The sequence below is a fragment of the Falco rusticolus genome, chromosome 8 (assembly GCF_015220075.1).
Source record: "Falco rusticolus isolate bFalRus1 chromosome 8, bFalRus1.pri, whole genome shotgun sequence".
NCBI classification, from domain to species: Eukaryota; Metazoa; Chordata; class Aves; order Falconiformes; family Falconidae; genus Falco; species Falco rusticolus.
This window is the reverse complement of record NC_051194.1, coordinates 58,807,312-58,822,895: the sequence shown is the minus strand read 5'-3', so window position 1 is coordinate 58,822,895 and position 15,584 is coordinate 58,807,312. Positions and strand designations below refer to the sequence as shown.

The 15,584-nt window shown below is 44.3% G+C and overlaps 1 protein-coding gene across 14 annotated transcripts in view; it reads left to right on the top strand.

Moving 5' to 3' along the window:
- HDAC4 (histone deacetylase 4) overlaps window positions 1-15,584 on the top strand; it is a 267,149-nt gene that overhangs the window by 198,591 nt on the left and 52,974 nt on the right. For all 14 annotated transcript variants that reach the window (XM_037398255.1, XM_037398254.1, XM_037398252.1 and 11 more), the window contains 2 exons: window positions 7,997-8,254; window positions 9,958-10,144. In XM_037398255.1, coding sequence (XP_037254152.1) covers window positions 7,997-8,254; window positions 9,958-10,144 — 445 coding nt within the window. The remainder of the gene's footprint in view (window positions 1-7,996; window positions 8,255-9,957; window positions 10,145-15,584) is intronic.

Below are 15,584 nucleotides of genomic sequence, written 5' to 3'. Positions count from 1 at the left end.
AATCAGGGTTTGAGACATTAAATGAGATTCTGGATAAGATACTGAATCACTTCTTTCTAGTTGAGCTCTGTGCAACCTTTGATCAGAATGAGGCATGTGCCCTGTAACAGTAAACAGTCCTAAAAATAAAAGGTGTACATTAACGGAGGTGCACGGGAGCACTGACCTGAAATAACACAGGCAATGCACGCTCGTGTTTCCCACCTTTTTGCAGGTTTAACGTTCAAACCTCAGGAGTGACTTTTCCCCATGATCAGAGGAGTTCTGCTGGGCGAGGGGGCTTCTTTTGCTGTATGATAAATTCATGCAGTGATCCCAACATCATTTCATCTTCAGCAATTACAATTTCTCTGCAGACTTCCGTCTCTTTTAAGATGCAAATTTTAGTCTTTTATATATGAGGGAGAAGAGTCGTGGTATGCTCATGGTTCTGTGTGGCATTTGGAAGTCAGCATTTGAGGGGGGTATTTTTGTCGTGACAGCGAACCAGGTACAGTAAGATGCTGTTCTGTGAGCACACTCCAGGTATTTTAAGTTAAAAGTGTTAGCTTTTCAGCATGGTAAGTCTTGAAGCAGCAATTCCCTTTCTAAAAAGAAATACACATGTGAGGTTTCTGTAAATTCTGTGCTGGAAAACTCAACTTTTAACCTTTCCGTAGTGAAGATGAGCATTTTGGCTTTAGTCCCCTGGATGTATAATTCGCAAGGCCTTACTAGAACAGATAATCTCCCTTTTAGCCCTGAATTGTACTGTTAAGGAGATTAATGCTGAGCTTCTGTGGTCAAATTATGGTTCTTCTGAGTAAAGCCCATTTTTAGCACACTCTGGAAAGTGAGGCGTTTCTCCTGCCGTGACATATATATGGTAACGCATGTATGCCAGACTACAGTGCCTCAACTCGGCTGGTAGTTACATTTTTGTTAACACCTAGAATTTAACCTTGCTATTTCCTGATTTATTTATTTATTTTTCTTTTTTTTGGAACGCGTCAACTGTTTAGCCTCAAGTGACTCCTGGAATAGCTTTGTATATGGAATATTTAATTTGTCATATTTGAAAAAGACAGTGTGTTAGGTTGTATTGCACAGCATCCAGGTAGGGCTGTTACCCTTTGAACAGGTAAAGGAAAGCATCCAGACAGCACTTTGGATATAACAGGTATTGAAAAACTCCAGAAAACCTCCTTCAGCATTCCTGCTGAGCACCTCGCAGTCAGTTGAATATGAAACGCTGTTCAGCAGGACTTAGGACGCTCGGCATTCATGTGCTTCTGTATCGTCACACCTATTACTGCGTAAATGCCGGTCAGTGGTTTTGCCAGGAGCTGTTGTTCCGTGGAGTGGCTGTTGCTGCAGGTCTGGCGATATGTAGATGCGTACCTAACATAATCAACCCCAACTCTGATTATTTGGGAGACGGGGAAAAAACCAGGTTCTGCTGGTGACAAGGTGTTGTCTTCTCACTCTCCTCCTTTTCCCCTCCGGGTGGTCCCTTTGATTCATTACCATTGGGTCATTTCTTCTCAGCTAGGCACAGAGGCCAGAAGTCTCATGGTCCTACCAGAGAACTTGCTGCCTCAAGCAGTTGTATTTTTCCTCCTGCCTTGTCTCCTCAGGGGAAAAAAACCCCACAAGAGATTTGTCTAGGCTTCAGCTGCTGCCGAAGGTTCTGCCAGCTCCTTATGTGGCCTGTGCCTAACTCAGCCTCTCCCCAGCATCCCTTATCATCTCTTGTTTCTCCTTAGTCCATAAAAGTTAAAAATTGCAATCCAAGAGGGACCTCAGTGTGGGAAGAGTCATGTCGATAGCCAGAAGAGCAAGGGATGTGTTATCATTTCTGACTAATTAATCCAAGCCCCCAGCAATGTTTTCTTCTCTGAGCATTTGCCCATGTGCACGCTCCCCTGCGGATGCACTCCTGCCTTGTGTCTCTATGCTAGTGCTCTTACTTCTCTTGAGCATCCCAGCTGGTGTACCTGCTCCACACCACCTACCTCCCACCTCTCAAATCCTATCCGTATGCTTGACTCAAGACCAAGACTTTTTTAACCATCTGTCTCAGGATGCTTTTGAGCTGAGCCTTTACCATCTCCCCACCCCTCACCCCCACCCCCAATTTCTTTCCTCATTTTCATCAAAGCTGCATCTCCAGCTATCCAGAGTTGTTCTCCTTTTTCCCTGACTTTGTCCTTCAGCTCCAGAGGGAGGAAAGGGAGGTTTCTGCTAGCTTCTGCACAGCTTGGCACAGTCAGGGCCAAGCCAGTCTGCCATCCTCCCTTGCTTCATGGCTTCTCTTTTCCTCTGGTCAGTGGGACAGGCTGTGCCACCCCACCAACGCCTGTGTCCCCCACCGTGCTGTTCCGCGGGGAGCAGCACTCTGTGTGCTTGATGGTACCCGCACAGAAGAGGCTGAGGCCGGCTGGGTCCTGGCTGGTACCTTCTGCCACTCCACCCTGTTCCCAAAACAGGGAAGTCGCCCCACAGGACATGCTCTGCAGTTCCCAGCATTTACACTGGATATTTGCCACCAGTAGTGCTGTCTCAACCACCTTCCAGTGTATCCCTGTCTGCACAAAGTTTTGACCAGCTGTACGTATCTGGCAAAGCGGAATGGGGTTTGTTGGTGTGGAACGACCTGTCGTCAAGTATGATCTCTTTGAGCTTCCACTATGTGTAGATAACATCGGATGAGTTGAATGGAAGTGTGATGATTTATGCTAAACTTTGGAGATGTGTGTGGTGGTTTGCAGCACCTGTATCCTTTGCACACCAGTCAGTCCAGCAGCACTGAAGGCTCTGAAGGGTATGACTGAGGAGATGCCCTTTTCCACAAGATGGTTGTTAATCTGGTATGTGAAAGCAGTCCCCTCAGTGATTCAAACTTATTCTCTATTTTCAGTAACCATTACTGTGATGAGCAACACTGGAGAAATGCCACATTCCTGTGTCGGACTCCTAAACTGGAAAAGATCTCGAGAATAGATCTATCTCAAGTTTTACTTAGTCATGCCCAACTTTCATCTCTCTCTGTCTTCGATAACTGAGGTGATCTGTCCTGCTCAGTGTTGAAGGAACCTTGTCCTTATAATTGTGCGGGACGAGAAATTTCTTCTGTAACTGCTTGTCATCTTAGGAGAAAGGTTCAGAGGTGCACAGCTTCATCAGACTTGGTCTGTCCCAATAGGAAGCTTTACTATGCAGCCCTAAAGTTCTTCAGCTCTGCTTCTGCTTCCCCAGGAGCTCTTCAGCCACCTTTTAGAACCAGACGGGTCCCTATGACACTTTTTACCAAAAGAAAAAGTGAGTTAGTTATATCCTTCTAGGAGCTTCTCAGGTGTTTTTCTGTTGAGGACTCTTCATTGGTCTGTGATGAGTAAACAGATGTTTCTAGCCTGTTCAGTAGTATCTTCGAAGTCTGCAGTGTCCTAAGAACTTACCACTACAGAGAAGGAATGAAGTAGATATATCTAGTAGTAAAATCAGATGCCAGCTGACTTGAAATTTGGCAAAGAAATGCAGCTTTTTTTCCTTATGAAGCATTCTGCAGGAAAATGATGAATTCTCTGCTTTCCTGTACTGTGACCTAATGTTGCTATGATTTTTTTTCTTTCTGTTCTTTCTATTTCAAAGATGTAGATAAGAAATCTTGCAGCTGCACTGTCTTTTAAAAACGCTTGTGACTAGACATGTATGGTTTCTTCCATACTGAAGTAGTTAGCTGTCTGAGGCTAGAAAGGCAGTGCCTTTAACGATGTTTTATGGTGACAGTATGTGATAGCCAGAGGTTACTGTGTTTGAAAGTAGAGGAGTAACCTCATTGCAAAGGAAGCTAGGGAGCTAATTAAGAGAAGAAGTTATTTATGGCGCATTATGTAACTGTTTACTATTTGAGATACGTTTGTAAGAATTTTCAGTGCTATCTTAACTATATGTTCATTTGTGTACACTTTTATTACCTCAAATTACTCAAACACGTGTTCATAAAATTGCAAAAATGAAAGCTTTTTAGGGAGTTTTAATGGGCCTGGGATGCATATATTCACATATTATATGGAATATATTCATAACAAAGTGCTTTCTTTGCAAAATTACCCTTTAAGAAGAATAGGGTTGCAGCAGGTAGAACAAATGACATACCAAGAGATTCACTTTGTGTTAGGGGAGCAAACTCAATGTTTGAAATCTCCTTGTCATTGACCACTTGATCTTTCAACCTTCATTGTGTTTCTCATTTAATTCTTACATTTTTATGGAGTTGGAATAATTTAAAACTTCTAGGGAATTATACTGCTTCTCATTTCCATTAGATTTGACAATGACATTGTAAGTTATTTTCCCAGCAATTACCTTGTGTAGTTCATAAGTTCAAAAGGTATTAAGTTCAAAGCTTGAGGCCTTCGATCCAAGCAGGGGAAAAAAAAGTAGCAGAAGATGGTTTATGGTGATTTAATTATCTTTAAAATAGATCATATTCATCAAGCCTAAGAGACCTTAAAGAAAATTGATGGAAGAACGACCTTTAGCTCAACGTGGTTTGGTTATCCAGTGCATATTACAAGTAATGAAACTGGGGCAGGGAAGGGGGGGTATTTCACAAAAAACATTGAGAATTTTTAATCACTGAATCTTTTAGGTTGGCAGGAACCTTATGAGATCATTTAGTCTAGTGTCCCTGCTCGAACAGGGTCAGCTGGAGCAGATTGCCCAGGACCATATGCAATTGGGTTTTGAATATCACCCAAGGATGGAGACTCCGCAAGGTCTATGTTCAAATGTTTGACAGCCCTCACAGTAAAAAATATGTTTTCTTGTGGTCAGAAGGAATTTCATGTGTTTTAATTTGTGCCCATTGCCTCTTGTCTGTCACCTGAGTGTAACCCATCGGGTCCCATGGACTTACGTATGTCTAGGGGTTTTTGAGTGCTCATTAAATCTGGTGGGCTTCCACCAAGAGTAAGTCTTCCTTGCTCCAGACATTCCTTCTGGTCTAAGAGGCCTGGGATTCCTGAAGGATGGTCTTACTAGAAAAGAAGGCGTGAAATGCCATGGCCTTTTCTATGTCATTTGTCACCAGGTCACCTCCTCCATTCAGCAGTGGGCCCACGATTTCCCTAGTCTTTGTCTTTCTCTTTGTTAATGCTCTTCACGTACCTTTCCAGATTCAGCTCCAGGTTGGCTTTGGCTTTCTTCACACCATACATACAAGATCAAATAGCAACTCTCTTCTTCTCTTGAGTCAGCTGTCCTGCTTCCAGCTCTTGTACACCACCTGTTCTATAGCCTGAGTGCAGTTAGGGGCAACTTGCTCATCCATGCAGGCCCTCAGCAGCCTGTGCTTGACTTCTTACTAGTTGGGATGGACCTTTCTTGAGTATCAGCTAGCTCTCCTGGACCCCTCTAATCTCCAGGGCTGTATCCCGTGGGACTATTCCAAGCAGATCCCAGAAGAAGCCAAAGTCTAGTCTCATGAAATCCAGGGCTGTGGTCCAGCTTTTTGCCCTATTTCCTTCTCTTCAGATCTTCAGCTCCAATATCCATCACCAACTCTGGCAGCCAGTGTTGCTTCTGTGACTTCCACATCCCTGAATAATCCTTTCTTGTTTGTAAGTGTCAGGTCCAGGAGAGCACCTTCCATGTTGGCATCTTGAATTGCCTGTGTCAGGAATTCATCATCAGTGCACTCAGATCTCCTAGATTGCTTGAGCCTTACTGTCTTGTCCTTCCAGCAGATAGCAGGGTGGTTAAAAGTCCCCCATGAAGACCAGGACCTGTGAAAGTGAAGCTTCTTCTGGGTGTTTGAAAAATGCCTCATCTACTTCTACCTGATCAGGAGGTTCTACAGCAGTCTACCCACTATAAGAGCGCTCATCTTGGGCTGTCCACTTACCTTGACATTTAAGCTCGTGGCTGACCAGATCCATACAAAGGCACAGAGCTCCATGCATTCCTGCTCCTCCCTCACCTCAAGGGCAGCTTCCCCTCCTCACCTTCCCAGCCTGTCCTTCCTAAAAAGCCTGTATCTCCCCATCACAGCACTGCAGTCACGTGAACTGGCCCACCACATCTCCATGATCTCAGGGAGGTCATAGCCATGTAACTGCACACAGACTTCTAGTCCTCCTGCTGGGTCCCCATGCTACGTGCACTAGTGTAGGGGCATTTCAGTGAGGCACCCAAGCATGCTGATTCCCCAGGACAGGCTTGAGACCTCCATCAGGCTGTTCTGGAGGCATCTCCTTTACATGACTGGGCTCAAAGGGATGCTACTTCAGCTCTTTTTTGTTGATTGCCGTGTCCTTTCTGCTCACACCACCCCAGGACCTTGGCCTGCCTACCCTGGCTCCAGCTTCCTTAGCTGCTTGTTGAGGAACCACTCCCTTCCATGTTGTTTCTAGTTTAAAGCTCTGACTGCCAGCTTGGCCAGCCTGTTGGCAAAGGTGGGTTTTCCCTGTTTGGTCAGGTGGATCCCATCTCTTCCAAAAAACTGTTGACTCTCAAAGACGGTCCCACTGCTGCAGAAACCAAAACCCTCTTGCCAACAGCAGCCAGTTGTTGATCGGTACAAAAATTTTAGCTTTCATCACTAAGAGGGATGGGCTGCATCCCCCATCTGTACTGGGGTGGCCATGTGAACCCTGCAGGGTTTTGCCTTAAGCTTCTAGGGAAGGTGATGCCCTTCTGCGTGTCCCGCTCCTCTCAGGAGTGGACACATCCAAAACGCAGTAATCTACAATGTGCTGGAAAGCTGCGGCCCTGCATCCTGGTCCTTGCAGCTCTCCGATATTAAAGGGTTTGGGCCCCAGTTGTTTGAGATCCTCTGATGTAGTTAGGAGCAACCTCTTGCTGTCCTTGCTGTGATACTTGCAGGCAATTAGTCCTTTATATTGCCTTTGTCTGCCTCAGTCTGTTCTGTATAGGTTTGCCTGAGTTATATGGCAGAGCCTCTCTTCCTGCATTTGGGGAAGAAGGCTTAGTTTCAGGTTTGAGCCACTGTTCTTCAAAGAGCGAGTTACTTACAAGTAGTCGCTCCTTCTGCATGTGTTCAATAACTGTGTTTTGATTTAGCTTTATTAGATTTAAAATCAATATTGCTTTTCATACCAATGACCTAATCCTTATTAAAGCTCTGCCCTGACAACTTTCAAAGTTCAGCAGTTTCTTTATAAGCCTGTGAAACGGGTACAGCCTGAGCTCTTTTAAAGGAAGGAAATTGATTTATTTACCTACGCTGGATTTAAAAAGAGTTCGTGTGTTTATTTCTTTGGTTCCAAATAAAAATCATAAGCACTCTGAGACGGAGAACTGTGAATTTTATCTTGCCAAAGAACTTTCAAAAATTCTGAGCTTGTGTGAATTGTAGTGAGAATTATATTGTTCCCTTTGTTTCAGCAGGCACTTTCAGAGAAGTTCATACCTCTAGTTAGGGAAGGTCTGGTTAGAATGATGCTCTCGTGGTTTGCTTCTGTGCAGATGCTCTGAGTGTCCTCAGTTCCCTCTTAACAAACTTCATAAGAGTGCAAGTTTCAGAGGAGTCTTTATGACAGCCACTCTCTTTACAGATAAAATTCAGGGGGTGATTCAAGAAGAAGCTGGGTAAACAAGGTAGCAGAAACTCCTGTAGAGGGTTTGTGCCTCTTTCTTTTTTTCAGAATTTAATTGCCAAATGTATTGATGGCGGTTATGCTTTTCTTTTGTGGGTTTGTGAACGGAGTAGCATCTGTCAGTGTGTAAGCACAACAGGCCCATGTTTTCTTCAGAGGGAGAATCAAGTGGAAAATGAAGGGGCCATCATAATCTGGGACATAAGATTTCACAGCGCTTAATGCTAAGGTTGCTCTGACCTTTCCCTTGAGCAGTTGTTTTGGACCTAGTTGATAAGATAAAAGCTGTGATTCATAATTGCTCTTTTCATTAAGCTGCTTCTTTGAGAACAGAGTGAACTTTAGTTGGGATGAGTTGCATTTTATTTATTGGTTAACCTCTGGGTTGTTTTCAGATTATATCAAAACCCAACGAACCAGCTCGCCAGCATGAAAGCCACCCTGAGGAGACAGAAGAAGAGTTACGAGAACACCAAGCCCTTTTGGAGGAGCCATACAGCGACAGAGTCACAAGCCAGAAGGAAGCCCCGGGGCTGGCCAATATGGTCCAAGTGAAGCAAGAACCCATTGAGAGTGATGAGGAGGAGGCAGAGCCACAGCAGGAGCTGGAGTCTGGGCAGAGGCAGGCTGAGCAGGAGCTGCTTTTCCGTCAGGTGAGCTCACAAAATACCAAGTGTGGGACTTGATTCTTTGTAGAAAATTATTTGGTTCCTCATAGTCACCTTATGCTACTCTAAGGGGAAGAAGCTAGGGGGGACCAGCTCTTGAGGATTTGCTACGTAAAGAAAGCTGCAGGTAAAACCAGTGCCATCCTTCCCTGGAGTCACTGTGTCAGCTCAGAAGTCCCAGGGAGGGGAATCTTGGATCACCAGCATAAAATGCAGTCAGTGTGTTTGCAGCCACTGAACCACTTTCCGTTTGTTTCTTTGGGAAGATAAAGTGTGTCTTGACATTTTTGAGCACTAAGTGTTAGCAGAGTATTTTATTTTGGTTTCATGTTTTAAGACGACCGCCCCAGAGAAGGGCTGGATAAGGGAACAGGGGGTGAGGTTCATTGGAGGGAGTTCCTTCTTTAGAGCTATAGATCCTAGAGAGCCCAGCTGTGCTCACTTTTGAGAGTAAATACCGGAGGCTTGTGGATTGCAAGTGATAAATCCAATAACAACGTAGCATAGCATAATCTTCCCAATTACACGGCAGTCTCCCAAAACCTGCCTCTTGTGGTAGCAGTAATGAAGGTGAGAAGGTTACGGTTCTCTTAAGGCATCAGTGCTCTGCTCGTCTTTACAGCCAGCCCTTAGCCCTCAGCACCTGACTGCACCCACAGCCCTGCCTAACCCCAGCACGGGATCTGCAGCCAAGAGCAGATTGCTGTAGCCCTGCCAGGGTGTAACTCTGAGTAAATCCACAGCCCTTGGCTAGGTGAAGTGGGCTTGTGCCAGGTTTGCAGTTGCAATGTCTGTGAATCAGGTGCAAATTGGTTGCCCTGTGTATTCATTTGCATCTCGCTGCTTGCTGCCGTCTTCCTGGTACTGCGGAGCTGACTCTTGTGTCCCTTGTGAATGTCGCTGGCTGTTGTTGCTCAGAGATTACATTTTCGGTTCATTACTGAGCAGTGTTATAGTCATAACGGCGCTGCCTTGAAGGATCAATGCCATTGCCAGCCATGCTTGTTCAAAGTTTTATTTGATTTATATAGTCACATCTGAGCCTCATTGCCTTAGTAAATAAATGAATAGATTAAATGTAACATGCCGCTAACGATACCATTCCTCTGTAAGTGCAGCGCCCCCCACCCCCACCCCCTTGCCCTAATCCTGAACGCTTGGTCACAGCTGAGGAGTCTTTAAAATATTACGTCCTTTGCAATTATTTTGCCTCAGAGAGGAGAGGAAATGGGAACCTTTTCAGGCTGAGGTCGGAGTGTGGCAAGCTGGAACAGCCATCCCTTCTGACCCTGTCCAGCTGATGGTGCGGCTGCTCAGTTGAAAACTCCCTCTCCTGCCTGGGATCTGGTTGAGTCGGACTCATTCCATGGCCTGGTGCATTGCGCTGTTAAAATGCACCAGTGCAGCAGGGTGGGAGCAACCTGGGGGAGGAAGATGTAGCTGGTCCCAGGGAAGGGATGGAGCTGCTGCTGCTAATGACTCTGCCAGTGTGCACCAGCTTCAGGCCTGTGGTTCAAACACACTGCGTGTGCCAGACTTCGCCCTGGAAATATGCACATCTCCATTTGCTACATGCGTGTGCATGTGCTCATTTATCAGGAAAAGGAGTCCAAGCCTGTAAACCTTAAAAATCCTTAAAAACCCTACCACACAGACTTTCAGCAACTACCTGCTTCTTTTCCCCACAGCAAGCCCTTCTGTTGGAGCAGCAACGTATTCACCAGCTGAGAAACTACCAGGCGTCGCTGGAGGCAGCTGGCATGCCCGTCTCTTTTGGAGGGCATCGGCCTCTGTCCCGTGCACAGTCCTCACCCGCCTCAGCCACCTTCCCGATGTCTGTACAGGAGCCACCCACTAAGCCAAGGTTCACCACAGGTAACGTTTTGGGGCACTGGAGGCTGAAGGGATGGGGCTGTGGTTACTGTTTTGCCATATGTTGTGCTTTTCTGCCCTGTCCCTGCAAAGCTATCTGTTGGGAGTCTGCGTCTCAGATGCATTTGGGGACTGCAACATCCTGTCTTCAAGGATGAGATCCAGTTGTCTTACACCCGGTCGTCCTTCTTGTCCCTTCCTCAGAGGGACAGACACCCTACAGTCCAGACAGAACCTGCAAAAATCAATAGAGGCATAGCACAGTACTTTAATTATGTATCTCCAGAAAAAAAAAAGGACGAGTCATATGCTGTGACAAAGCTGATTTAGATGCAAAGCGGAGAGAGGCAATGTTGCTGAAAAAGGACAGCGTGCCAAATGCAGTATCTGTTGGCTGTATTTTCTGCACCTTCTCCAGTCCCTGTGCAATCTCATGCCATAAGTTATCCGCTCCAGGCTCTGTGCCAGCCTACCCCTCCGTCTGTAACACAATCTCTGCCCAGGAGTCTGTGCCCATAGGTTAGGAAAAACGAGGTGACTTGATTTTTTCAAGTTGTCTTGAACAGACAAACAGACTGAAGAGTGTTACCTGCTTAGTCGTCACCTCTAAGGGAAATTACAAGTGCAGTTCTGCATTTGTCTAGTGAAAACCAGAAGTGCAAAAAAGGTGTTAATCTCCTCACAGAGATTCAAGGCAAAAAAATAATTGTTCTTCCTGAATCTTGACAAGCACCAAAATCCTTTCTGTCTGTAAAATCTGTAACCTCAGCAACAGATGAAAGTTAATTCATGTGCAACTTCTTAAGTCCTATGTTGGATGATTAGGCGGTCTTATTTTGAAGTCCGCCTTCTTCCCCAAATGTCGAGCTCTATTTTGTGAATGAACATTTTGCAATGTGTCGTGTGCCCTGGGAAAACGAAGCAGGAAAAAATCCAGAAACCCCAAATCAGAGCAACTCATGATTTTGTTTCTCCTTTGCGTATCCATTTCTTCTTATCTAACCCACAGCTTTTGCATCTTTAAAACCAGCACTGTGAATTGGGTTTATTTTCAGACACTGGTGGTATAGTAATAGTGATATTTTAAATATGACTGTTCTTCAGCAGCTCGCTGTAGGGTGAGGAAGCGTGTGCAGTCAGCTCTGTAAAAGCCCAAGCAGTATCTAATTTTTGCAAATCAGTCCTTTAAGTCTCTATTTGTTGTCAGTATTGAAACCTTGAATTTCAGCAAAAATGCATTTATAATGCAACCAGTTATAGCAAGATTATTCTAGATTTTGGCTTTTGCCAAGGATGCAAAGAAGGGTAGTCCCCTGGCTTACAGTCAAACCAGATGAAACTTGAGAATCTAATACACTTAGACCCAAATCTTGGTGCTTTGAAAACAAGGAAGTGTGGCCCTACTTTACAAGATTATTCATTCCTTCTCTTTCTTCCCTTCTCCTCCTCTGGTATTTAAGTTCTGTCAATCATATGCAAGACTTTGAACATACAATAATGTTTCCTACCAGGGGATATACGTTTGACTCAGATATGTGCCTCTAAATTTCATTTAAAATTACAGCTAACTGTAAGAATGCAGATTTTGAGAACTGTGCTGCTTTGAAAAGACACTTAGGATGTTATGGTTTATTTTCCTTGGAGGCAGAGTTTTAAAGAAAAAAAAAAAGTGGGTTAAAATAAGAGGTGGAATATCACTTTGCTTTTATATAGCACTGCATGATCCAGTGCAATGATACGAAGAATGCTTACTGTAGTTCACCTGTAAAATATCATTTTCATGGCATTTATCCATGTTAAGGCTCCAAGAGCTTGATTTTTCCATTGCCTTCTATCTTGTGCAGTTCTCTAGATTTATGCTAGGTGAATGGAGAAGGAGAAACACAATAAAATGCTGTCAAGGGAGGAAGGTTTGGGCACTCACTGGCACTAATACAGGTGCAAAGCATAAAAGTTAAGACCTTTACACTAGTCCTATAACTAGTCCTTCACCTCCCATAAAAGGTGAAGGACTAGTTTAATTAACCAGCCCTTAACAGTGGCAGGAAGAAAGAGCCTACTACTCTGGGCACGCAAACACAGAGCAAAAAGGCAGGCATTTCAGCTGTTGAGCACGTGTGTGCAAGTTAGATCACTGATGTTTTCTTAAGGTTGTCCACGGTGTGTTGGAGATAGTGTTTTCGGAGGTGGATACTTAGAGCTTAATCACTAGGATTGAACTGTTCTTTGAAAGGCAGGAAATTAAAGTCTTGGGTATTTTTCAAAGCAAGCAGTGCTGAAGTGCATCAGGCTTCTTCTTCACTAGGAAAATCCATCTGTTTGATAAGTGACTGCTTTGGAGACTGATCCTAACACGATTATGCGCTTTGAATTTCAGAGGAATTAAGATCGGAATTGTTGTGATCATTTTATGAGAGGGTTGGAAAAAATCCTCATTCAGTGGCCCTACTGCAGCCGACCACAATCACTCTAGACACGAATGTGGCTCTTTAAGAGATCAGTTATTATCCAAGTTGTTCATCGCTTTCATGTTCGGGGTGTTATATAGAAAACACTAATGCTTTCTCTGGACAGAGTTAGGACTGGACAGCTGGAAATTCTGGGGTTTATGTATAATTTATTTGCCTGTCTTTCTCAGTGACCGGTACCTGAGACTTCAAAGGTACAGGGAAAGAACAACATAATATAACTCTCAAACATGATGTGCATTACTCCACATGAAAGTGAAAACAGTGCCCTTCCTGACTTCTTCAAGCAATCAGTTTTATGTCCCAAAGCATGACATTTAATTTTCCTTCCTGCTAGCATATAAAAGAAAACTAGTCCTTGAACTTGCCCTCGCTAGCACAAGTAGCCCCCTTGACTTTAATGAATACTTCTGCATGCACTGTTCTACACACTTGAATAAGACTTCTCAGGTTAGGCCATTAATTTACATAGCTCCAATTATCCAGTCTCTGATCTCCTGTAAAAATGGTTCCACAAATTATTCTGATGTTCTGCATTAAAGTATTTTTCATTTCTGATGAAGGCATTTGTTCCCTCCTGTGCAGAGCAATATAATTATCTGAACCTCAAATCATATGTTTGTTCTGCCAAGAAAAGCGAGTTGGTTATGCTTTAGTGCTGACCTTTAAAAATGATTGTTCTCATGTCTTAAAGAGTATTGCTTCCAGCACCACTTAATTTAACTTATAATGGCCAATGTAGTTTTGTATTTTAAGCTTAAATTGCCAAGCTTTCCTTTGTGTGTGTGTGTGTGTCTTCATCTGAGTGTCCCCAACCACAGGAAGGAGCTTGGAACAGTTCACTTCTTTCCAGTGGCTTGTTTTTTTAAGAGAGAGAAATGTTGAGTGACATTTGATTACAGTCTAGGACTTCATTGAGACACTACTGTTATCAGTGAGTCACTGAGAAAGGAGAAACTTTATAGCCCAACCAAATTCTATAAAGCCCACTGTAGTCTCCATCAACAAATTAGGAAGAGTGTGCGTCCTACCACCCCCTTATCTGGAAGCTGTTTCTTTAACTCCGTCGACTGCCTATATTGAACAGGCTGTTACCAAAACCCATTTTAGATGTATGCATGTATTTTAAGCACGTGTAGCCTTCCAGTGCTTGGGGATGCAGATGAGGAGCTGCTGGTTTGTGTGGCTGGGGATCTCGCCGACAGCTACCTGTGTTTACTTTCATCGGTGCAGCTCCCGTAGCTGACACCGCACAGGATGAGCTGATAAATACCACTGCCTACTTCTGAGCTGACACCAAACATCCTCCAAAAAAACTGGGAGATAACCTGCCAGATCTGCTGTACTGTAGGAAGACAAAGGAAGAACAGAAGAATATAAGGTCAATGCAAAAAGCTGGTTGTTCATTTGCATTTACTTTTAAGTTTGATCTGTGTTGGCTTCTGCCCTACCAGGCTCTGGGGTTACCCAGGTACAAAATAGAGAACAAAAGGGAGACTTTTAATCTGGCTAGGCATTGCTTTAACTTTGTACCTAGAGCTGCTTCATAATAATTTTTCAGGAGTTAGTATTTAAAGCTTAAAGACTTAGGGAAAACACCCTCTAAAAAGAAACTTGCAACACGGGTTCACATTTCGACTATTTAAATGGTCTTAGACCCCTTCCAACTTTGCAGCGCTATCAGTGTAATTCACTGTCAGGTTCTGCCCAGCTCCCAGGCAGTGAAAAGAATTGTTAGAGCAACAGCATTAAGCATCGTCTGGGAATCCAGGAGGTGAGCAAGAAAAGGCTGCTTAAAAACCACTGCTTGAAAATGCCTGATGTTTTTCCGCAAACTTATGAAGGTATGGCATGAACTAGCCTCAGATTTATCTCCAGGTTGGAGTGTCCTTTGCAAATGGGATGCATCTTCTTGTTCATAGCTGAAGGGGATCCGGGGTTGTACCCCGAGAGGTCAGCAGCTATCTGATGAGTGACTTGCTGCCTGTACTTCTTTTTGTTTAAATTCAAGGGTAGTTATTGGCTGTAAATATATATGTTGAATAGATACGCATGCACCTTTTGACTTTAAATATATAAAGCCTAGTTGTAGTCCGTGAGATATCTGGAAAAAAGAAGGCAGAACCACTTTCTTTAGTACGAATAATTATCCAAACCTAGTACAGTTGCATAGGGTCTAGGAGGACGTGTACGTGGGGTTCTTTTGGGTACCAAATACTTTGTCAAAATGCCTGATGTCCCCTGAAGATGAGGTTATTTCAAAAATAAATTAACCTTAGGGTGAGGTTACTGAAGACCATGCGCTAGTTTAAATGATCTCAGACTGGGGAGGTCTCATGGACAGCCAGCCTTACCGTTGGACTACAGCTTCTTCTCAGGTGACATGAGTAAGAACTTTACCCTGAGGGTGACAGAGCCCTGGAACAGGCTGCCCAGAGAGGCTGTGGGGTCTTGTTCTCCAGAGACATGCAAAACCTGCCTGGACGCGACTGTGCAACCGGCTCCGGGAGAACCTGCTTTAGCAGGGAGTTGGACTGGATGGTCTCCAGAGGTCCCTTCAACCCTGACCAGTCTGTGGTTCTGTGACATTTACAGTGATTGCCTTTCCCAGCACCTCCTAACGAAGTTTGATGTTGTGAATTAAATGTGGGAGACTTCTGCAGAGCTTTGCAGCACGATCTTATTTAACTGAACTTTGGCTAACCCAAAGGCAGTCAATTAACCAGTGCTCTGTTCTCTTCCTAGAACTGAGTGTCGTTTGGGTTTTGTTGTTTTTTGGGGGTTTTTTGTTTGGTTGGTGTTTTTTTTTCTACTTGCACTCACCTACAGCAAAGTGAGGAACTGCCAAATACATCCCCTAAGGCTGAATACCTGAAAGTGTCAGTGCCAGGGTTTGCCTCAGAGGGGAAAGCCAGATTTTTCAGTGGCAGAACATGCCCACACTCAGTCAGAAGGTGTGATTGCAGCTCGAGCCA